The following is a 24,536-nucleotide window of genomic DNA, read 5'->3' on the forward strand; positions in this document are numbered from 1 at the left end:
CTTGCAGGGTAAAGCAAGTCACAAGCCACACCTTCATGCAAAACACAGAGGAAAACCGAGCATCAAATCATCTCACAAAGGAACAGTCAAATGTTCTGCATTATTTGTTAGAGACTTACAATAACCACTATAACAAAACATTAACTCACTAGATTAAAGCAAATATTCACAATGTGATGTCTGACACTAATCAAGAACGCAATTATTTGTTATATTTGATCAATTACACCTCCAAAATGGTAACTAACACTAAGGCAAAACCAGACTACCATGGTAACTTACATGGTAAATGGCTTAAATCAATGTCGAGATTTGCTGTAATCTTTGAAATATGCCACAGAAACACAAAATAACACTCAAAATTTCCCATTTTGTGTATAAAAAGGCAGACAGAGTGGTCTCTGAATTAACCTACACATTCACAGGACATTATTTGTGCCATTTTCATATGGTGTACTGCACTGTCTTATTATGTATTGAGTTTTATGCATGCATTGCTATAGAATTCTTTGATTCTCTAACCATATTGGTCTCGTCATGTTTACTGTGACGAGTGAAGCGGGTGCCATCGAACTGAAACACACACACATACTATGACCATCTCGACATGCGAAAGTGTTCCTCGATATGTTTTCATCGAAGTTGTTCACTATACTGATCCATCCACAGAGTTCGTAATGTAGTCAAATGTTTACAAATACAAGCGCAGCCGTTTAGAGCTCGTTTCTGGTTAATGATGTCAGAATTTACTGGTAGTTTGGAATGGATGTGTGAACGGTCTTTTCCGGAAAAATTCTGTAACGTCTATACCTGTGTGAACAGTGCTTTTTTTTTATTTACATGTGAAGTCGTTCCAAATATTTACCGGTCTCACTGTGTGAAAGTGGCTAATGAGTAATTAAAGTTGAGCTGCCTTCACATCACAAGATTAATGCAAACTTAACCAAAACTAAACAGGCTGGTCAGCTAATGCAGCTTCTTAAGATAAACTCTGCTGCTAGTGGGTCCCCCCGAGCAGAGCTGAAGGGTTCAGGGCTATGCCATAGTTCCTCCTACAGTTTCTACCAAGTTTTGTTGTTGGCTGTATACATCAACTTTTAAAGGGTTTAGCTTAAATACGAACAACCATCCAAAGCTTTCTTACCTGAAACTTCTTTTTCCTGGTCAGACTTCCGGTCCAGTCACTGATGCGTCTAAATCTGTTCCTAATCGACACTTTCTTTCCATTATTTTCTGGAAAAGCTTTGGATTTCCGGCAAGGTAAGGTAAAGGAGGAGTACTGCTTTTCCTCTGGGACACCTTCTGAACCGAGTTCCTCCATTACAGACACAAAAGAGGATCTGTGGTGTAAACGGCTGTCATTTGAACACTGCAAATCCTTGACCGTGGGGAAGGTGGAAGCAATTCTGGGATCCCTGTAGAGGTCGGTTGTAGTAATGGCTGGCAACTGCTCATCAAAGAAGCCTGTGTTTGTAGAAACAGTTTGTCTTTGCTGGTCAGGGGATGCATTGTCTGAATCATTAAGTTCAACGCTGGTCCTCCAAGGCAAGTCGTACAAGGAGCCATCTGAGCTCAGAGAGCTACCTTTGCTGCTTTTCAAACTGGAAATTGGCTGGGCTGCTCCAATATGAGAATCTAACGAGGGAGCTGCACCAGATAAACTACAAGTGGACTCCATGGTTGGGGAAAACTTGATGAGCTGAACTGGTCCAGTGCAATCATTTAAAATAAGGGCACTATTGGGACTGTTGCTAAAGTCCACACGTACGCTACCATCTTTCTTTATAACAACCCTAGGGCTGCTCTGGTCTTCAAGGTCCTCAAGTCTGAGACTTCTCTCAGGTGTCTTCATTGCATTAACAGCATAATTATTACATGTTTTTCTCCTCTCCTTGTGACTGCGATACAAGCAGTCATTTTCCGAAGACAACATCAAGCAGCCACCAGGCAACAGTTCCTCAGGAACTTTATTCCACTGACTACCACTCTTTAGTTTCTGGTTGATGAAGTCATATTGGCGGGATATAAACGCCCGGCTGCTCTTTGACGTGGAGGAAGCTTCACCTTCATTTCTGGATTTCAATCCAGAAAATCTTGGACCAGCATTCCAAAAGCCCAAAGGTGATAAAAGTGTCTTCTTTGCTGGAGTGGATGTTGAATGAACAGGGTTTCTGTCGGTCAGGGATAATAAAGCTATTGCCTCTAGTGCCCTGGATCCTATACTGACTCTCAGAGTTTCCCATCCCAGATCTAGATCAAGAGAACGATTCGGTCAGTCACACATTCTTTTTCTTTCTGGTTTCACTTTTGAAGTGTTAAATTGTCAAAATTGCTAATTATTTGTGACCCTGGACCACATAAGTGTTATTAAAAAAGTGAGATTCATACATTATCTGAAATCTAAATAAATAAGCTTTCCATTGACAGGTGGTTTGTTAGGTTAAGACACGGGTAACCAAAATCTGTCCAGGAGGGCCGGTGTCCTGCAAAGTTTATATCCAACCTCATTAGACGCACCTGGGCTGGCTAATCAAGCTTATGCTAGGCTTTCTAGAAACATCCGTGCAGGTGTGTTGAGGCAAGTTGGAGCTAAAACCTGCAGGACACCGACCCTCCAGGACCGAGTTTGGACACCCCTGGGTTAGGACAATATTTTGCTGAAATACAACTTGAAAATCAGATATAAATTAAAATGCTGGGACATATTTCATTGAACTTAAACTTAAATGTCCAAATGAAGTGCTAAACAATGCACAATAACTAACTAAAAATGGAGTTTTAATATATTTAAAGTAGGATCTTTATTTAATATCTACTGTAATGATTTCTGGCATAAAAGGAAAATTGATCATTTTGACCCATACAATGTATATTTGGCTATATACAGGGTCACATTTTACTGCTTTTCTGTGGTACAGGCTTTGAGATTATAACTAGTCTGGTTGTGAATTTAAGAGTCACATGACTGAGATTTTCCAGTAAATTATACAGCACAACAATTCATGAGGCACATGGCAGTGATATATAATAATATACAAACTTACTAGTGTATTCAGGCCTCTTATGGCCTTGTTGTCTGCACAGCCATCATTCTCTCCCTCTTACAGTTCCGCTCTCTAGTGGTTTTCTGTGGGACAAAAAAAAATATCACATTAAGACATGCGTTGACTTTAAAAGGTTTAAATATATCACAGTACACAAAAAAACTGAAAAGTTTTCATCATCTCAAGCAAATGACAGCTTAAGACCTAAATCCTAACTTCCAAAAAAGCAACTGACATTCTCATATCCTCTATAGGCTGTAAATATAAAAGCACCACTCATCTCAAAAACAGATTCTACTTTATTTTTCAATACACAAATTCCAGAAATGTTTTGGTCTGCACTCCTAAAAAAAGAGCTGGACACCAAATAAAGCTGTGGTCAGAACTTGCTCCTAGAACTATCCACAGGACTATATCAACCCTACAACACAGTCTGTTACACGCAGTTCTTCAGCAAACATTCTTTGCAGCTTCCAGTGTTTGGATCAAAATGGCATTTTCATTAATGGGTGAACTATCCCTTTAAGAAAACAGCGTCCTCCACGTATCCAAGAACACTTGTATACAAGCCAAGAGATGCTGTAACAGGTATTAAAAGAAGTAAAATCCGCTTTAGGAGCAGGAGAGAGATAGAATCAAGTGCATTCTGAGATCACTTTGAAAGTAACACTTTTATTTTGCATTCAATATAATACAGAAATCACAAGCATACATAGAATAAAGATAGATACAAATGAAATAAACAGTGCTTTATGCTTGTCTAGTGAGTGTAGTATTCAAGTATTGAATTAAAAGCAATCCTAATTAATCTAAACTGAATGCTCTACACTGTCTTACCTAGCTCCGACTGCTAGCTCTCAGCAACTCTGACATGTTTGCCCACTAAAGCTAAGCGGGACTGTGCCAGGTCAGTACCTGGATGGGAGGCCACATGGGAAAGCTAGGTTGCTGGCGGAAGTGGAGTTAGTGAGACCAGAAGGGGGCGCTCAACCTGCAGTCTGTGTGGGTCCTAACGCCCCAGTATATTGATGGGGACTCTATACTGCTCAGTCTTTCAGATGAGATGTTAAAATACCAGGATGTCCTTCGAAAAAGGGTTTAACCCTATTGTTCTGGCCAAATTTGCCCACTGGCCTCTGTCCATCATGGCCTCCTATTATAACTGACTTCATCACTCAATCAGTGGGGGTCTGGTAAATTATGGCTGCAGTCACGTCACCAAAAGTAATCTTATCGGAACGATGAGCAGTGTTATGATCACCAGCGATCTAGCGGCTGTGGATGGCTGGAGAACTACATACACACCATGTTAACAAACTACACCTCCCAGCATGCACCACCCACACACCGGTTCCTGTTTGCCACTAATTACACACACAGCCGGAAGATCATTATGGACTGTTTTCAAAGACTATAAACACAGCACAGAGACATCCACATGTCATAACTGAGACTGTTTAGTGTTTAGTGAGCATTACAATGCATTTTCCCATGCCTTGCCATGTTTGACCTTTGCTTTGTTTCTTTGTTTATGTTGTTTGCTGCATGTCCCGACCATTCCTGTTTATTGATCACACTTTTGATTACATCTGTTTGTTCCTGTTTCGACCTTTGCTTGCCAGATGATACTCTTAATAAACTGCCATTGGTTCCTCAACTTCGTTGTCAAGCATCTCACCTTGACAAGCTGGCACGTCTACTCCATACGCAACCCAAAATGGAAGTCCTCAAGCTTGGAGACATTTAACATGGCTTAATTAGTTTTACACTTTGCAAAATGTATTCCCAAATCACATTTTCCAAGCTCCGTCGCTTGGCCAACTATGATCCCAACTTGAAATACGTGGTGAAAATTGTGCAAACCTAAATTTGACGGAAAACACAATTAAAATCCTTCTCATTTCTGACTTAATTTGTACTATCCTGTAGATCAGGGGTCACAAAACTTGTTCCTGGAGGGCCGGTGTCCTGCAGATTTTAGCTCCAACCCTAATCAAACACACCTGAATGAGCTAATCAAGGTCTTACTAGGTATACTTGAAACACCCAGCCAGGTGTGTTGAGGCAAGTTGGAGCTAAACCCTGCAGGGACACCGGCCCTCCAGGACAGAGATTGGTGACCCCTGCTGTAGATGATGCTGAGTATGACTTCAAGAAAAATCCACTGTACTACAAGAAGAGCTGTCTAAAGCTTGCCAAAGACTATGTGGATAAAGCAGAGGATTACGGTTTTGTTTTTTCATGAGTTCCGATGTAGAAAATATTCATCTCATGGTCATGGTGGGGTGCTTCCTTGCTTTATCAATACAATATCTCAGTCAAAATGAATGCAAATCTTGAGGACTTTTGTAACAATGCCATCTTATAATCATATGATCTTACTAATTTCTTACTAAATTCCTGGAGGGCCACAGCTCTGCAAATTTGAGCTCCAACCACTTCCAAATCACACCTGCTTAATAGTCTAGATTGTTTTATTAGGGTTGGAGCAAAACTGTGCAGAGCTGTGGCCCTCCAGGAATTGAGTTTGAGACCTATGTTATAGATGGTCACCACCTGACCCTGGGAAAGAAAGAAAAACACTCTCCTTTGTGTCTGAAGCCTACTTCAGCATGTCCCAAAGACTTTCAATAGGGTCGAGGTCAATTGGCGTTTAAAGAAAGAAAATAAAGCCTTCCTTTATAGTTTCAGTTTGATGAGTCTTGGCATTATCATCCATATGATAAGTCTTCCTTTTTAAGAAAAGTCCTGCACGCTGCATTAGATAGGTACCCAAGTATTCAAGTACCAAATTACTGGGCAAATATATACATAAGCATCTGCAATAGGCATGGGCCGGTATAAGATTCTGACAGTGTGATTACCTTGGACAAATATGTCAGTTTCACGGTATCACGGTATCGTGATTGCTGCTCTAAATCACCTTAAAATTGGTTATCATCCCATGCCTAATCTGCAATGCTTAAAATGAACAGGAATTTTAATCCAAGATAGCCTGTGAAAACCAAACTGAAGTCTTGTTGAGGCTTACTGGAAGAAAGCTACAGGGCTAAATCGAAGGTGAGAATTAGTCGGACATCTGTCTTTACCAAATCTCCCCTCTTTGACCTCTAGATTCACTGCTTAACATCACTGCCAATTAGAGAATAATCCTGCTACAGAACAGAGCGAGGAGGAATATGCTAATGGAATTTACACAGAGAATAAAAAGGGCACAGGTTTTAATTAGCCTGTTGCAGTAAGGCATGAAAATGCTAACTTTTAAAATCAATAACTTATTTTAATGCAATACTAACGGTAACTTTACACATACATTAAAAAAAGTGTGCCAAATCAACTAAAAGAAATGTGCACGGACTTATCTTCAAATATATCAGAGCCTTTGTTTTGTCTCAAGATGGACACCGAAGGTTTTTTGGTTTCTACCAAATTTTAAATATCATACATAGGCAATAGGATCATTCTAGACTGGGTCCATAAATCTGAAGATGCTATGTGAGTAGATATTGAACAAGAGTTTTGTAACCCTGTTTATCTGATTAACTTACCAGACCAGAAAACCCAAACTCCTGACATGGTCAAACATGGTCGCAGATAAGAAGATCGCTTAAGTACAACCAGAATCTGCCTATTCTATCCACACTAACCAGTAATTCAAATTATCATCATATTTATATGGGCTCTCAATTTGGTAGCTGGATTAATTTGGGAATCTACAGGATATAAAATGAAGAGTTCAGATGCAAAAACCTTTAAATGCCATCCGAAATGTTCTCAAAAAATGAGAATTTTTCTCAGCCTTCTATGTTTGTTCAGTTACTTCACTTGAAAGACAATGAAAATAACTTATCCGTCACTATAAATGTAAAATTACTGAGCCAACACACAAGAATTGGAGAAAAATGTTAATTTTAGAAGAAAATATCAAATGGCTTATAGAGGTTTTTGCATCTAAACTCTTCGATTCATGCCCGTTCCAAGTGGGGATCGAACTAGCAATTCCTGCATGGGAGGCGAATGCTCTGAGGACGAGGCTATGTGAGTAATGTTTTCAGGTTGCGCTCGCTAGCCGGCCTCTATTAAACAATATACCACTATATGCAGTGGATTTATTTAAAGGTAGTTGTAAAAAATTACTTTAAAACACTTTAGTATGCTTCAAAACCTTTTTACTATAAATGACTATTGTATTTTAGTTTAATTACTGGTGTGTGGGACCGGTGCAGTGCTTTGAAACAGTAGAAACGTATGTAATCGACGCCTAATCTCTCGCTATACACTTTACTAACCCATTGGGGTGTTTAAACCTTTGAATCAAAATTCGAAGCAGTCACGTGGGTATAGGCGAAAATGAAGCTTCGGACGTCACTGATCACGTGATGATGGCAAAACGAATCAAGCTCCGGTACACCGCTTCACTGCGAGATGTATCGTTTTTTTGATACATGCTTCGAAGCCTCGGCGCACAACGCCACATCACTACTGGTCGGCATAGCGTTTAAAAGCCGAGCCCAAACTGCAATGGCAATCTCTCTCTCTCTATTTCTTTCCATCTTTCGCTCTTACTCTTTCTGTGAGGACAGTCTCTCTTGCGAGGGCTAGTCTGAGAGAATGTTTTGCTTGTGGTTAATTCTCTCGTCTAAAGTTTTGAGATCTGAATGTGTTTCACTGAACTTGTCCAGTTAACTGATGTATTTGAGTGATACCTCGGGAGGTTGTAGGAGTAAGTCGCGCAATATACATATACAACACCGAGATTTATCTTTTGTATTAGTTCACTAGGTTCAGGAGAATGTGCTGCTTTGTTTTTAGTTAGAGTAGTTTAGTTAAGACGTTTGGTACGTTGAAGATGTTTCTTTTCATGCTTGACATATTTAGTTTAGTTTGTTGAAAACAGTTAATGAGTTTTGTTATATGTATTTCTTTGATTTAAGCACATCTACCTCCTCTCCCACAGGTAATTCATCATTTATTTATTGTAAATAATTTCTTTCACTGTATCATATATTTTCACTGGTTTCACTGGAAGTATGGGCAATAAACAATTGCAGAGATATTTGGTTTTCAGTTGTTTCTTTCTCCCTTCATTTGTCACACAAACACACTCAACTATTATATGTTATGTCAAATACCCTTAGTTTAATATTAACATCTAAAAGGATGCAACAACTGTATACCGTTTATGTTAAAGGGCACGTAGGTTACCCCTTTTTATATTTAATATAAGTCTTTTGTGTCCCCAGAATGTGTCTGTAAAGTTTCAGCTCAAAACACTCATCAGATTATTTATTATAGCTGTTTGAAGTGTCTGTATTATAGCTGGAAAAAAGGTTTTGCTGTTTTTTTGCACTGGGCCTTTAAGGCTAGTCCTCCCCGCCCACCGTTCCCACGTGTCTGTCAGCAATCGCCGCCCTGGGCTGCCTCAGAAAGCAGATCTCACCTAACGTGTGTGAGAAATACTACAGTAAGAACTTTAACAATCAGTATTTGATGCATTTTTTGAGGATTTGCAACAATGAGTTACACACAATGTCATTACAAAGTTCACGCACACACACAGCAAGGACACACACACATAGCGCAGACACATACACACACACACACACACACACACACACACACACACACAAACGTAGCGCAGACATACACACACACACACATAGCTCAGACACGCAGACACACACACACAGAGAGAGAGAGAGAGAGAGAGAGAGAGAGAGAGAGAGAGAGAGAGACAGCGCGTTAAGCTTTGCACTCGTTTTGCACGCATATGTGACATGATACTGGTAATCTCCACTGCTGTATGGATATCTCTTATATTAATGTACAAAATAAACCTGATTTAACGTCCACACACCGCGATTGAAGCGTCTTCCTTTATAATTGTTCTGACATGCAGCTGTGCTGATGAAGTAAAGCTGAAGTGAATCGCTGTAATTCATTACACACGTGCACTGTTTTAAAACATTTTAAACTTGTGAAACTCACTCTTGATCACGTTTGATGATGATTGATGATCCTAGCGAACTGAACACACCATTTATTCCCAGTTGCTTTGCGCTCGTCCTGTCTTGATGATATGATTATACATGTGACTACCGGACATGTTAATACGCGCAGCTGTCAATCAATATTGGTGGGCGGGGGGACCGCACTCCTACGTAAAGTTGCAGTCGATCTGAAAACCGCTCCAATTGGTCCACTGTTTTTATGTTGTTAAATTTGAAAAAAAAAAAAGGACTGGGTGTGTTTATTTCACCCCAATATGACAGTTTATACACTATACTTACACACAAACAGCTTGAAAAGTAGATTTTTCACCATAGGTGCCCTTTAAAAAATAAAATACTTAACTGTCCTACCTGAACTATGACCTAATCCTGGCTTTTCACTAATCCCTTTGTGTCAACCCAATCCTTTAAACTGTTGCTTTTACAATTGCTTGGTTAAAGCTAACAAGAACTGAATGTGTACGATCTATAAAAGTTATTAGTACAGAAGTTTGTGAGCCAAAACAAATCCTGCTGAGAAACCGCACAAAGGTGTTACTACTCTAAAGCAGCCTCCAACACAGTCACTCTCTAAACTGTGTACAATAATTCTCAATCACATAAAGATAAGCGGGTCCTGCTGTTACATAAGAGAATGCTTTATTATTAGACCTGCAGCCCCCAGATCACTTTCTCCCTCATCATATTACCATCCCCGTGACTTGACAGCAGCAGCTGAGAACAGTGTTTGGATTCAGAGAGCATTTCATATTTGTCCTTAGCAGGACACGACAGAGGACTTGGTATATTCATTCTGTTGGTGTAAAGCAGGCAAACATTTACCCAAGTTCTCAACTCTACACTCTTTTGGAAAGATCGGGCAACTGCTCGTAGAAACATTCACTTCCATCATTACTTCACGCTGTAACAAGTTTTAATTAACCGTTTCCATATATTAAAGTGTTTATTTACGGTTATGATTTGCATTATGGGAGCTTGATCTCTGCTATGTCCACTTTTAGTATTGAAAATTCAACTCTACAGTTGGACAAAGTGTTTGGTTCTCGTATCTGATTGGCTGATAGCCGTGCGATATTCTGCAATATCAGCACTGGTACAGCCTCCTCACCCTTCTGTATTACTCCGCTCACATATGAGTGACAGCTGATCAATAAACTCACCACAGTTTGACAAATATTGCAGCAGTTGGACAACATAATGTACTTTTAAGGCTTTTTTTAATGTGAGAGCTTAGTAGTTTAGATTGCAACTATGCAGTAATACTGGGAAATCTCTGTAGACTGATGGCAATTCATGTAGTTCAGCCTTATAATCTTAAAACGTGTGCAAAAATCAGCTGTTTTGTCATGACTTTAGACATTACGCTAGAGAATCATTCAAACACTAGCTCTAAAGTGACGTTGGTGAATTAGTAACAGCTTCTGCTGTTTTGATGTCAGCTGCAGATGTGAATGGCGGAAGAAAGTAGTTCCTCATACAAAAGGATTTTTTAAACTCTGTGTTTGATTTTCTTTTTTATATATACGATTGTGTCGTTAAATTGTTGAATAAACGCAATATCACATGAGTAGCAGTGCGATTTGGCTGTATATCGTCACTGGTGGGACACAAGGCACAACGCACGCCTCCCACCAGTGCCGATATACAGCTATACCGCACTGCTACTCGTGTGTAGCCAAAGATTTCATTCATTTTCCTTTAGCTTAGTCCCTTACTTATCAGGGTCGCCACAGCGGAATGAGCCACCAACTATTCTGGCATATGTTTTACGCAGCGGATGCGCTTCTAGTCACAACCCAGTACTGGGAAATAACCAAAAAATTTAATCAGACTAAAGAAACGGCTTTGTAACGTAATATACAACACCAACTCAGACAATTGATCACTTTAAACTATTAAAAATTGTTAATAAAAGTCACTTTTTCAAACTTATCGAGCTTAAAAGTTGCTGGAAGAATGATTAAGGTCCCATAATGCAACTCAAAAGTGTAAATAACCAGAAAATAATATATATATATATTTTTTTAATCCTCTTAAGGCCCAAGCTGTTTTTTACATGCATTTTTTATTTCTCTTTGCTATTTGGGCTTACTGGAACCAAATTAGAATAAAACCAAGTATCGTCTTTTGATATAATGTACTTTTAGGGAAAAATGATGTCCATATATGTGGACTGGTGGTCCGAATTTCCATAAAACACAATCAAGTCACCTTTGTGTAATAGAATGAAAAGCTCTTTATTTCTGCCTTGAACACTGCAGTTTTTCCCCTGCTTTTTAATAACACACACACATATGTTCGAACATGTTTTGACTATCAGTAAAAGCAACATTTTTGGCCCATTTTGGACAGTTAAAATAGTGTTTGGGACATTTCATTCGCGGCAAAACAGTTACAGGATGACACTGTAACAAAATATAAAACATAAGACATAAGAGCTAAAATGTGCTGACCATGTACAGTTGAGGTCAGAATTATTAGCCCCCCTTTGATTTATTTTCTTTTTTAAATATTTCCCAAATGATGTTTAACAGAGCAAGGAAATGTTCACAGTATGTCTGGTGATATTTTTCCTTCTGGAGAAAGTCTTATTTGTTTTATTTCAGCTAGAATAAAAGCAGTTTTTTAGTTTTTAAAAGCCATTTTAAGGTCAGTAATATTAGCCACTTTAAGCTATATATTTTTTTGATAGTCTACAGAACAAACCATCATTATACAATAACTTGCCTAATTACCCTAACCTGCCTAGTTACCCTAATTAACCTAGTTAAGCCTTTAAATGTCACTTTAAGCTGTATAGAAGTGTCTTGAAAAATATCTAGTCAAATATTATTTACTGTCATCATGGAAAAGATAAAATAAATGAGTTGTTAGAAATGAGTTAATAAAACTATTATGTTTAGAAATGTGCTGAAAAAAATCTCTCCGTTAAACAGAAATTGGAGAAAAAAAATAAACAAGGGGGCTAATAATTCTGACTTCAACTGTATGTGGCCACTAAGCCCTAGGAGGTTAAATCGAATTCATTTGCTTGTGCCAATTATGAGATAAAGTGCAATAAATGAAAGACTGAATTAAGAATAAGTGTTTAAAAGGGATAAAGAAAGGATAAAAGTAGACCAAACGTCACCCTTGCTGAAAACTCCATGCAATGGAGCAAGAAAACCAGCTCAAAATGTCTTATAATCATTGATCCAAACATCAAACTGAGGAAAAGTGTTCAGTTTGAGACTATGACCCAAACAAGCAAGCGCTCAAATCAATCTGGGTTATCTTTTGCATTTTTTTTCTCAGATTTTTCTATACAAAAGTCACCAAAATGCTTTCATTGAATTAATTTTAGTGGCTCTCTTTAATCTGAGCGACGCATAGTTCAATTAAACCCAAGGCGAAGTCTTTGCTTCAAAATAAACTGTAGGCAAGTGAGGTTTCAATAAAAGTATTCAATATTCAGACAGAACTAAGACAAAAGTTACCAAACAGCACAAGTCAGTCACTAAGCCTACACCTGCACTGCAGCTTTTTCATCTTTCAGCTAGAGTCAACAGGGTAACAAATAAATAAAATAAAAACACAGACAAAAGCATCTTTCCCTTACCTTTGAGGAAAAGCTTTCATCTGTAATGCTTTGAAAAGCAAGACAAAATCAGTCTGCCTGATCTCAAGCTCCCACAGAAAGACACGTACTTAAATCAAGACGAAATGACTCACAAAAGCACACGCGCACACGTGGAAACTCCCTCCCAGTCTGCGAGTGACTCCTGCTCTGGACGCCACCGATTTGGCGTGAGAGGAAAAACTGATGTCTGGTGCTACAAACGAGCCAGTGTTTCTAGTCGTTGTTGTTTTTTAAGCCAGTTAATGCTTCTTATGTTCGGCTGAAGTTACCAAGCTGTGGTCAAAGCTGAACCCCCAGCAATTTCCCATGGAGGTTTAGCACTCACCAGAATGTGCTATCTGACCCCGCATAACACCATCACCCCCACACTGAAAGCGCAGGGCAGGAGGAAGGGCAGAAGGAGAAAATAAGCAGGGGGGAAAGGAGGAGGAGGAGTTAAGGCTGAATTCTTTTTCAATTCTGTGATGAACCACAAACTTCCCCCCCCCCCAAAATAAAACCTTACGCATTCATGAAATTCCTTGCTCTTGCTTATAACATCCCTCAATTTCAATCTGCTACCAGAAAATGTACGTGCTTTCTCATTTCAGGTCAAAATTACTTTTACATTACATCTCAGGTCTAAGATTCAGAACTATTGGAATGGTTTTGAAGTGCTTTCTGAGATGTTGAAGGTGCAATTATAACCGGATCCAATGTTTTTAATTCTGGGATTCTCTGAACAAATGCATTTGCTGTCAAATACACAACATAAATTGCTCTCGTATTGTTTATCTACTGCCTAGAAGCTACTGCTACTGTTTTGGGAAAAAAAAAAGGAATCCCCTACATCAGTGTTTCCCAACCCTGTTCCTGGAGGCACACCAACAGTACATATTTTGGATGTCTCCCTTTTCTGACCCATTAACTTCAGGTGTTGGAGTCTCTTCTGATGTTATGATAAGTTGATTCAGGTGTGTTTGATTAGGGAGAGGTTGAAAATGTGGACTGTTGGTGTGCCTTCAGGAACAGGGTTGGGAAACACTGGTTTAGAGGTTTTGTGAATGCTGGTCCTTTTGGACCAGAAGAGCGAACAGAATTCTAGGACAATTGGAGGGCTAAATATGCTAAACATATTGAATTAACCAGTAGGAGTTTAGCTACCTACTTAGAAAAGAAAATACTAAAGTAAATACACTCGAACCTCAATAATGCCTTATTATTAATAATAATGAAAAATATAATTATTAATATTATTAATAATTATCAATAATTGTTCAGCACTCATTAAACCTGTCACACCCCACAAAATCAGTTGCTTACTAGATGTGCAGTAATAAAACTTGAGATCGTTCTATGATTTTTCAAGATCTTTGTAATGTATGTTAAAATTAAAAATTATTTAAAGTGTCTAAATATAATCAGAATAAGAATCAGTTTTATTGCCAAGTGTGCTTCACATACACAAGGAATTTGTTTTGGCTACAGAAGCTTCCAGTGTACATAAAGTGACAAGTGACAACACAAAATAATAACAAAACAAAAAAATAAAATAAAATAATAATAAAAAATGATAAACATTAAACAGATGCGGTTAGTGAAGAAACCTGGATGTTGAGTTGTATGTACAGATTGTTATAAATATACAGGTTATAAGGTGCTGTGTACAAGTGCGAATGTAGAAAGTATTGCATTGTATATTGATATAAGGTGCTGTGTACAAGTGCGTATGAGAAAGTATTGCACATATTTATTGCACAGTAGGGGAATATTTAACTGTTCATAAGGTAGACAGCCTGAGGAAAGAAACTTTTCCTGTGTCTGGCTGTTTTTGTGCTTGGTGCTCTGAAGCGCCGACCAGACGGTAACAGTTCGAACAGGTAGTGTGCTGGGTGTGAGGGGTCCAGAGTGATTTTGCGAGCCCTTTTACTCACTCTGGAAGAGTACAGTTCTTGAAGTGTAGGAAGGGTTGTACCAGTGATTCGTTCAGCAGTCCGGACTTTTCGCTGTATATAAGAATAAGACTATTCGCGATATAAGAAATGGTCACACTTTATTTTGAGGGTGCGTTTGTTGAATTTAAATTACATTGCATCTACATGCCAACTAATTCTCATTAGATTATAAGTAGACTGTAAGATTGGGGTTAGGGTTGATGTAAATTGCAGGAGCAGTAGGAGCAGTATCAGTACATATTAAGCAGACAGTCTACTAATACTAAAATGGACCATCAAAATAAAGTGTTACCTAAGAAATATACTATACAGGCATGTCTTAAAAGCTATTCCTAAGTTATACACATATCAACATACTTTTAATTGAATAAACCTAAAATACTTAGTTAGCTAAACCAGCTTTTTACACTCTTTTAACTCCTCTCAGAGTAGCTTCACATGAGTTAAAAGAAAGCATGACTTACCATTGCTCTCTCCTGAGATAGAAGATTGTCTAACACTTCCTTAAAATCAGGGACTTTATCATGAGCAAATGGCGTGGGGGAATACTAGTTTACTATATTAGTCATAGAAATGGGAACATTCATTTGCGTTATAATCACTAGTTAAGTCAGTGTTTTCCAACCCTGTTCCTGAAGGCACACCAACAGTCCACATTTTCAACCTCTCCCTAATCAAACACACCTGAATCAACTTATCATAACATCAGAAGAGACTCCAACACCTGAAGTTAATGGGTCAGAAAAGGGAGACATCCAAAATATGTACTGTTGGTGTGCCTCCAGGAACAGGGTTGAGAAACACTGCCCTACATGTAAACTGTAGCTTGGAGAAATTACCTCTGTGTTAGATTTGGAGCGAATTAGATACTATTTGAAAAGAAAACTAAATTTGGCATCCTTTTATCTGTTACCTTGGAAATAAATACTCAAAAATATATATCCTTCTATTGATGAGGTGTGTGATCGATGTAGAAGTGAAAAGGCAGACTTTTTCCATATGTTCTGGGCTTGTCAAAAGTTGAGTGACTATTGGACACAAATATTTAAAACATTAAATGACGCCTTTAATTTAGAGATAAAATCTAGTGTTAGCTATCTTTGGGGTACCAGAACACAATATATTGTTGACAAACAAGGAAAAAAAATGTATTCGCCTTCGCTACTTTGTTAGCAAGGAGAAGAATATTACTTGAGCGGAAATCAGCAGCTTCATCTAAAGCTTCAATGTGGATGTGTGATCCGATTTTATATTTGAAATTAGAGAAAATTAAGTATTTAATGAAGAGATCAGTCCAAAAATTCTATGAGACATGGCAACCTATGATTACATGTTTTGGGAAAAGGAAGACTCTCTCCTTTAACTGATTTATATAAATAAATCTGTGCAAACAGGTTTAACTGTGATCACCAATATGGTTTGGTTTGATATTTATGTAAAAGACCACTATAAATGTAACAGAATATTGATTTGTATTATCATGTACTGTAGGTAATTATTTATTTGAACTTTTTTTTTTATTTTATTTATTTATTTTTATTAATTTACTATTATTATTATTTATTATTTTATTATTTATTTATTTACTATTATTAACAATATTTTCAATTTTGCTATACTTTTATTTATTCCTGTTGTAATTGTATTTTAATTTTATTTGTTTGCTAATGTATTTCGGCGGCAATGTTCAAAAATGGGGGGAAAGTTACAACTTTAAATGTACAAAATGTTTTGTTAAAGCTTGAGAAAATCATCACAAATAAATGTTTAAAAAAAATAATAAGTAAATACTGTAATGATTTAATATGCTTTTTCATTATACTCTGTTGTTCAACCAGGTCTTTGTAAAGAAGTTGGCTTGTTATGTGGCTGGGTTTTTTATTTATTATTATGATTTTCATTTTGTTTACCTTTTTTTTTCTTTGCCTATGTCATATATGTACAAAATATGTAAAACATAGAATCCTTTCTTTCTGAATCTGCCTTCAATCAAACTTATTTGACAAAAATATATACTTTACCAATAAAAATTCATCAACAACAATAAATAATACATAAGATATAATACATAAGTAATAATATATAAAATAAAAACTAAAAGAGTTTTTTAATGTTTACTTTTGATATAAAATTGCACAATTCTGGAAGCGTTCACATTTAAAAACATTTTATTTCAAGTCTCTCCAGATAAAAACGTCTGATAACATTAAAAATAGGACATTAAACAAGTATGTTTCAGTTAAATTACAATCAAAGCAGATATGTAGACAAAATCTAATACCAGTGATTTTATAATGTGTGTATATATACAGTTGCAGTCAGAATTATTAGCCCACCTTTGATTTTCTTTTTTAAATATTTCCCAAATTATGTTTAACAGAGCAAGGAAATTTTCACAGTATGTCTGATAATATTTTTCCTTCTGGAGAAAGTCTTATTTGTTTTATTTCGGCTAGAATAAAAGCAGTTTTTAATTTTTTTAAGAACTATTTTAAGGTCAATATTATTAGCCCCTTTAAGCTATATATTTTTTTCGATAGTCTCCAGAACAAACCATCATTATGCAATAACTTGCCTAATTACCCTAACCTGCCTAGTTAACCTAATTAACCTAGTTAAGCCTTTAAATGTCACTTTAAGCTGAATAGAAGTGTCTTGAAAATATCTAGTCAAATATTATTTACTGTCATCATGGCAAAGATAAAAATAAATCAGTTATTAGAGATGAGTTATTAAAACTGTTATGATTAGAAATGTGCTGAAAAAAATCTGCTCTCCATTAAACAGAAATTGGGGGCAAAAATAAACAGGTGGGCTAATAATTCTGACTTCAACTGTTTATTATATATGTTTATATAAAATTAAATTAAATGTTTTCACTGGTAAATCCAATAGTAGCTGGATGCAAACTTGAATTTGCAAGCTGAGACTGCATATCTCGTAGCTAGTGATGTCACTGTGAGGGGTGGGGTTTAGGGGCGTGGTTAGGTGTGCGCATTAAAAACATTGCATACAGCTCAGATTGCAACTGCAACAAGTCTGCATCCAGACCCCTCTCATTAAATCTGAAATGTTCCCTTTCTTTTATTGACAAATACTGACATATTTTATATTTATTGACAAATATTCACATATTTTAAATTTACATATATAGACATATTTTATTGACATATATATTTTTTCTTTTTTTTTAAAGTTTTATTTTGAACAAAGACAGAGATCCACCTCACAAAATAAAACAAGTAAAAATAAGTCAACTAAAATTAAAATAGTATTACTGCAATACTAGGTTATAAAAAAATCAGAATTGAAACATATCTGATACAGTTTTTATTGACATATTTTGCAAACCGTTACTTATAAATAAACAGGTCATAATGTAAGAGTTCGAAAACTACATTTCAATTTTAAAAGGCTGTTAATTTGGTGACCAGACATGGGGTCCAAGATATTTATTTCCCTGTATGCAGTATACTAAAACAAAAATCTCTCTCTGTCTGTTAGATTTGTCTAGGCCTGGCGCAATGGAGGGGTGAATGTGCAGACATTTTTCCTGCGGTCAGAGCTATCCATCTTAATACAGCAAAAACATCAACAAAATGTCATTACTGTTTTCTGTTATTAATTAATTATGATAAATCGTGCCAGTTTATGAAATAATGCAATATTTCACTACGAATGTCACTCATATTTAGTGTGTACAACAAAAGTTCAGACTTCATAATTGTGTAAAAATTAAAGTGTGATATAAGAAATATCTTCTTCTGTGACTGTGACTTCTTCAAAAGCATGCAAATTAGGGATAGGGAGTCGTGTTATAAATTAAATATAGTATATATGTGTGTGCGTGTTTGAATTTGGAGCAGTTACTTAAGCACTGTAGGTAAAATTACGATGTTATGTTGTTGGCTGCTACTATACTGTATGCTCAAGTCAAATTTTATTTAACCTATGTCTATTTCACGAATAAATAAATTAATAAATAAATAAATAAATAAATAAATAAATAAAACAAACAAATAATTAAATAACATACATAATCATAAAGACAAAAGTAGCCTAAGATTTATTTATTGACACAAAATCTGACAATACATGTGGTCATGGTTTTGTTTTGGCTAGAACGCATTTGATTTCACCTCAAATTTGATTCCTTCTTGTTTATTTTGTAGATAACTACACAGAAATACATTAAAATTAAGATAAAAACTATCCCAAATGAAATTTGCTTCAAAAAGAGGATTTTAAATAAAAATATAGCCTAGGCTAAGTGTTTAAAAATATGTCTGACTCAATGTAAAGCTTCACAATGTTGATGCAGTAGCATTGTATAAAGAGTGCTATTATACAGCATGTTTATTTATGTATACCTTGAGTGAATGCAAATAGAGTGAATTCCAGAGTCGACTCCAAAAATCAGGAGTCGAGAATCAGAGTCGACTCCAGAAAACTCGAAACCGAACACCCCTGATGCAAATAAACTTCTTTGCTCATTTATTGCTGATAAGGAGCCAGAATCTGTTTTTTTGATCATCCTCAAATCAATCTTGAGTTTTCATAAAGATAAGCATCCATGAAAGATTGTAGATCATGCTGTAAGTGATTTTACGCATCCAGCGGTGATTAGCTCAACAATTAAAGGGGCACAATGTGTGAAGAGGATCATGGTGACAATGAGAGAGCTGCCATTGTGAATGCTTAAAGGGGTTGGAGCCTTTGAAACGGGGATGTCTTTGTGTGGATTAGGGACATGAGGTCATACATATTCAAAGGCATGATGCTGCTAATTACACTCAGGACAATGCAATTCAGCCTTTGCTGAGATGTATGCAAAGCTAATTAACAGCATCTGCTGGCACATTCAAAAGTGTGTTTGCTAAGAGAAAAAAACTCTACTGTATAGAAGTGTAGAAGATTGATTTTACTTCCATGGGGATTTAACTTCAGCTAACAAACACAAACTGCACAGACCTTCAGAATATGAAGAAGTCTAGACTATATACTCCTAAGAGCCGGGACACACCAAGCTGATGCCAAACAACTAGCGCTGACAAAAACCAACTGTGTTGTCGGCTGGTCCCATTTGAGTAGGGTCTGTCTGCGGACTGCAAGACATAACATGAAGGGGTGGAACTTGTAGTAGAGGTGTAACTTCAAGTTATGGAGACCCACATGTCAAAACTATGTTGTCTGCAAAATGACACTGTACCCATTCAGTTATTAATGTCTACATCTACTCCAACCCTTAACCCAACCATCACAGTTATTAACGTCTACATCTACTCCAACCCTTAACCCAACCATCACAGTTATTAACGTCTACACCTACTCCAACCCTTAACCCAACCATCACAGTTATTAACGTCTACACCTACTCCAACCCTTAAGCCAACTATCACAATTAATAACGTTTACATCTACTCCAACCCTTAACCCAACCATCACAGTTATTAACGTCTACACCTACTCCAACCTTTAACCCAACCATCAGTTATTAACGTCTACATCTACTCCAACCCTTAACCCAACTATCACAATTAATAACGTTTACATCTACTCCAACCCTTAACCCAACCATCACAGTTATTAACGTCTACACCTACTCCAACCTTTAACCCAACCATCAGTTATTAACGTCTACATCTACTCCAACCCTTAACCCAACTATCACAATTAATAACATTTACATCTACTCCAACCCTTAACCCAACTATCACAGTTAATAACGTCTACATCTACTCCAACCCTTAACCCAACCATCACAGTTATTAACGTCTACACCTACTCCAACCTTTAACCCAACCATCAGTTATTAACGCCTACATCTACTCCAACCCTTAACCCAACTATCACAATTAATAACGTTTACATCTACTCCAACCCTTAACCCAACTATCACAGTTAATAACGTCTACATCTACTCCAACCTTTAACCCAACCATCAGTTATTAACGTCTACATCTACTCCAACCCTTAACCCAACTATCACAATTAATAACGTTTACATCTACTCCAACCCTTAACCCAACCATCACAGTTAATAACGTCTACATCTACTCCAACCCTTAACCCAACCATCAGTTATTAACGTCTACATCTTCTCCAACCCTTAACCCAACCATCACAGTTATTAACGTCTACACCTACCCCAAACTTAAACCCAACCATCACAATTATTAACATTTACACTTACTCCAACCTTTAACCCAACCATCATGGTTATTAACATCTACAACTACCCAACCTTTATCCCAACCACAGTTATTAACGTCTACACCCACCCATCACAGTTATTAACCTCCACACCTAGCCCAACCATCACAGTTATTAACATCTACACCTACCCCAAACCTAAACCCAACTATCACAATTATTAACATTTACACTTTCTCCAACCTGTAACCCAACCATCATGGTTATTAACGTTCTGCAGAATCATCCCGATTGATCAAACATTATAAATTTGTTCTAAATAGAGATATGAAGTTATTTGATGAAATTGTATTAATATTGCAAAATACAAATTAAAAAAAAAAAAAAAAAAAAAAAATTAATTCGCAATGTTAGAATTTTCTTAATATCGTGCAGCCCTGGTCTGAATGTTTGAAAATATAACGTAACGCACAACTTACGATAAAAAGTAACTAAGTAACGCAACTAGTTACTTTTTTCAGAATGTAACTCAATATTGTAATGCATTACTTTCAAAAGTAACTTTCCCCAACACTGCTTGTAAAAATTAACAAATTTAAGTGGATTAAGTGGAACATAAAACTATTAAATTGTCCCAAAAAAATCTAAAGAATTGTGTTTTTTCAACTAACTTGAAATGAGTAGTTTGAACAAGCAGCAAAATAAATTTGAGTGTAAACCTCAAATGAGATCGAAAAAAAATTATTAAAATGACATTAAATTAACAAAATTCGCCCAAAACTACGTTTTTTAAAAAAAATAAAAACTTTTTCGGCAGTTCGAAACCGTTCGCTAAAGCAAACTACAGTTGAATTCAGAATTATTAGCCCCCCTTTGATTTTTTTTTCTTTTTAAAATATTTGATAAGTTATTTATTTTTTTTAAACATCATTTTAAGGTCAATATTATTAGCCCCTTTAAGCTATATTTTGTTTCGATAGTCTACAGAACAAACCATCGTTATACAATAACTTGCCTAATTACCTTAACCTGCCTAGTTAACCTAATTAACCTAGTTAAGCCTTTAAATGTCACTTTAAGCTGTATAGAAGTGTCTTGAAGAATATCTAGTCAAATATTATTTACTGTCATCATGGCAAAGATAAAATAAATCAGTTATTAGAGATGAGTTATTAAAACTATTATGCTTAGAAATGTGTTGAAAAAAATCTCTCCGTTAAACAGAAATTGGGGAAAAAATGAACAGGGGGGCTAATAATTCTGACTTCAGCTGTATATCGCAAATAAATAAATAAATAAATAAATAAATAAATAAATAAATAAATAAATAAATAAATAAATAATTCGCAATGTTAGAATTTTCCCAATATCCTGCAGCCCTGGTCTGAATGATTGAAAACATTATACGTCGACCAACCTTTTAAAATATTGCTCACAAATAAAAAATGAAATAAAATTTAGTTTGAAGAATACCAGGGTGTTAAACCATCCCTCATAAGAAAGAAAAGTGTAAAACATTACTACAATGACGACTGCAATGCTGTCAGTCAAACATCAATACTATAAAGGGAATGGCTCTTCTATAAAGTACGGCATCTGTTTGACATTTCAGTCCAAGTGTGTTCACTAGCTACTGCCACAGTCTTTCCTTTTGCATGTTCATAACCACTTGTGTTGTTGTCAGTCAGTGTTCCTGAGAGCTGTCAGACAGACTCTGGAGATCAGAAACAAATCACCCACTTGACTAGCCTCTCTTGATGGAATCTGATCTCATACGGAAGACCTGAATGTCAACAGCCATCCTAAGAGCAAAATATAAAGCACTATAGAGCATTTTGAGGGATGTAAACAATAACAACGGTTCCAATGTACTTCCTGCTTTACATTTTTAATTTCTATAGCTTCCTAGAATCCGAAAAGAGGCACATATTGATAAATAATGTTATGATAGCTGTTTTAACACTAAGTTATGATTGAATTATCTCTTGTAACAGTTATGAACGTTTAATAACAAGCAGGAAATGTTCATAGGCCAATGATATGACCACATTGAAATGGTCTATATGACAATGTACTCTCAGGAATAAAGGTACGCGAGCTGTCATTGGGGTGGTACCTTTTAAAACTTGTACCTTAAAAGTCCATATTAAGACCTCAAGGGTACATATTAGTACCTAAAAACTACAAAAGTGTTCCTCTTAAAATTTTCAGGTCCTAATATATACTTTAGAGGTACCAATATGGACCCTTTAAGTACAAATGTGTACCTTTTGAAAAGGTACCACCCCAGTGACAGCTCGTATACCTTTATTTCTGAGAGTGTGGTTGTAAATATCTATGTCAGGACTACATATGGATATAAATGTCTTGATTGTTTGTACTTTTTAATAGAGAGGAAGAAATCAGAGTTACAATATATGAAACGTTAACATTTTGCACTGACAATTAATCATAATGCCAGACATCTGTCCTCCAGAGACGAAAAGAGAACAGCAGCAATCAATGATATAACGCCGTTGACCTGCAAGATATTCTGCTACTGTAAACAAATATTTTATGAAAATGGTTCAACAGAAGCATCAGTAAACTATTGTGAAAATATATAAATATTAATCTGAGTGATTTTAAGAAATCACCAGCATAAAGTTCATGAAAAAACCTGAATACTTTGCCAAAAGGAAAAATTTTGTATAAAATGTTTTATTCTTCACAGCCTCCAATAAATGTTGCCTCAGAAGTTTGTTAGCACTGTCATCTCTTTAATGGAATTTTGGCTAATTCCTCACTTAAAGGAGACCCCTTATGCAAAAATTATTTTTATAAGGGGTTTAAAACAACGTTTGTGTGACAATAGTGTGTGAATATATCCAGCCTCTAATAATAAAACTTCTATAATTCTATTTTTTTATGATCACACTTCATAAAAACAGTCTACAGAAACACTTTATCCCCTTGTATGCGTTATCAGAGGGGGAAAGCGCTGCCCATTAGTGACGTCCTCTCCCTCATTAGCACAAAAGGCCCTAAGTAAGAAGCAGCCGTCCTCCATTTTTCGAGTTTTGCCTGCTGAAGATAATGTCAGGGACTAAGAGGATTATAAATGTGGAGTTTTAGAATGCACAAATGAGCATTGTAGTCTCTCCATAGACTTCCTTCATCTGAGACACTTCTTTTTTAAAATATTTTTAGTTTTTCACAGAGATAACGTTAGTCCTGCTTAGATTGTAGCTATTGTAGCTCCGCCTTCTTTTGAAAATATTTGTTACATTTTGAGCTGAAGCTTCATATACACTCTAGGAACATCAGAAAATTATTTAACATCTTGTAAAAGGGACATGCCGGGTCTCCCTTAAACTTTCAGGTGACCAACAATCGTTATTTTACAATATGAAATATTTCTGAACCTGGAGACAGAAGAGATCATTCAGAATCTTTCAAACCAAGCTTCAGTGGATTTTGATGCATGTATTCTTTGGAGTGATTGTTCTGCTGGATTGTTCAAAGATCTTTAAGCTTCAGTCTATTCATCAAAAGCATCACAAGCTATGTTTCAATTTCAAAGTTCGAATTAGACTTGCGTGCAAACCTAGAAAATGAGAACAAAACCGTCACTTCTTGATAAACTGGCACCATAAAACTATCAAATGACTTTGTAGTTTATGTGCAGTTTTCATTAGCGGATAAAAAGTTTATCCTACTCCGTTGTGTGCATACGTTTTCCCCCCCATGAAATTTATGCAGATATTGGCCTTTCTATTAAGTTTTTTTATGCGAA

General features: G+C 36.3%; 1 protein-coding gene across 1 annotated transcript in view; it reads right to left on the reverse strand.

Moving 5' to 3' along the window:
• tiam2a (TIAM Rac1 associated GEF 2a) overlaps positions 1–24,536 on the reverse strand; it is a 148,080-nt gene that overhangs the window by 95,565 nt on the left and 27,979 nt on the right. The window contains 3 exon segments of the mRNA XM_056477615.1: positions 1,145–2,131; positions 2,133–2,250; positions 3,045–3,127. Of these exon segments, the coding sequence (XP_056333590.1) occupies positions 1,145–2,131; positions 2,133–2,243 (1,098 nt within the window). The 5' untranslated portion in view covers positions 2,244–2,250; positions 3,045–3,127.

The sequence above is a fragment of the Danio aesculapii genome, chromosome 17 (assembly GCF_903798145.1).
Source record: "Danio aesculapii chromosome 17, fDanAes4.1, whole genome shotgun sequence".
Taxonomy (NCBI): Eukaryota; Metazoa; Chordata; class Actinopteri; order Cypriniformes; family Danionidae; genus Danio; species Danio aesculapii.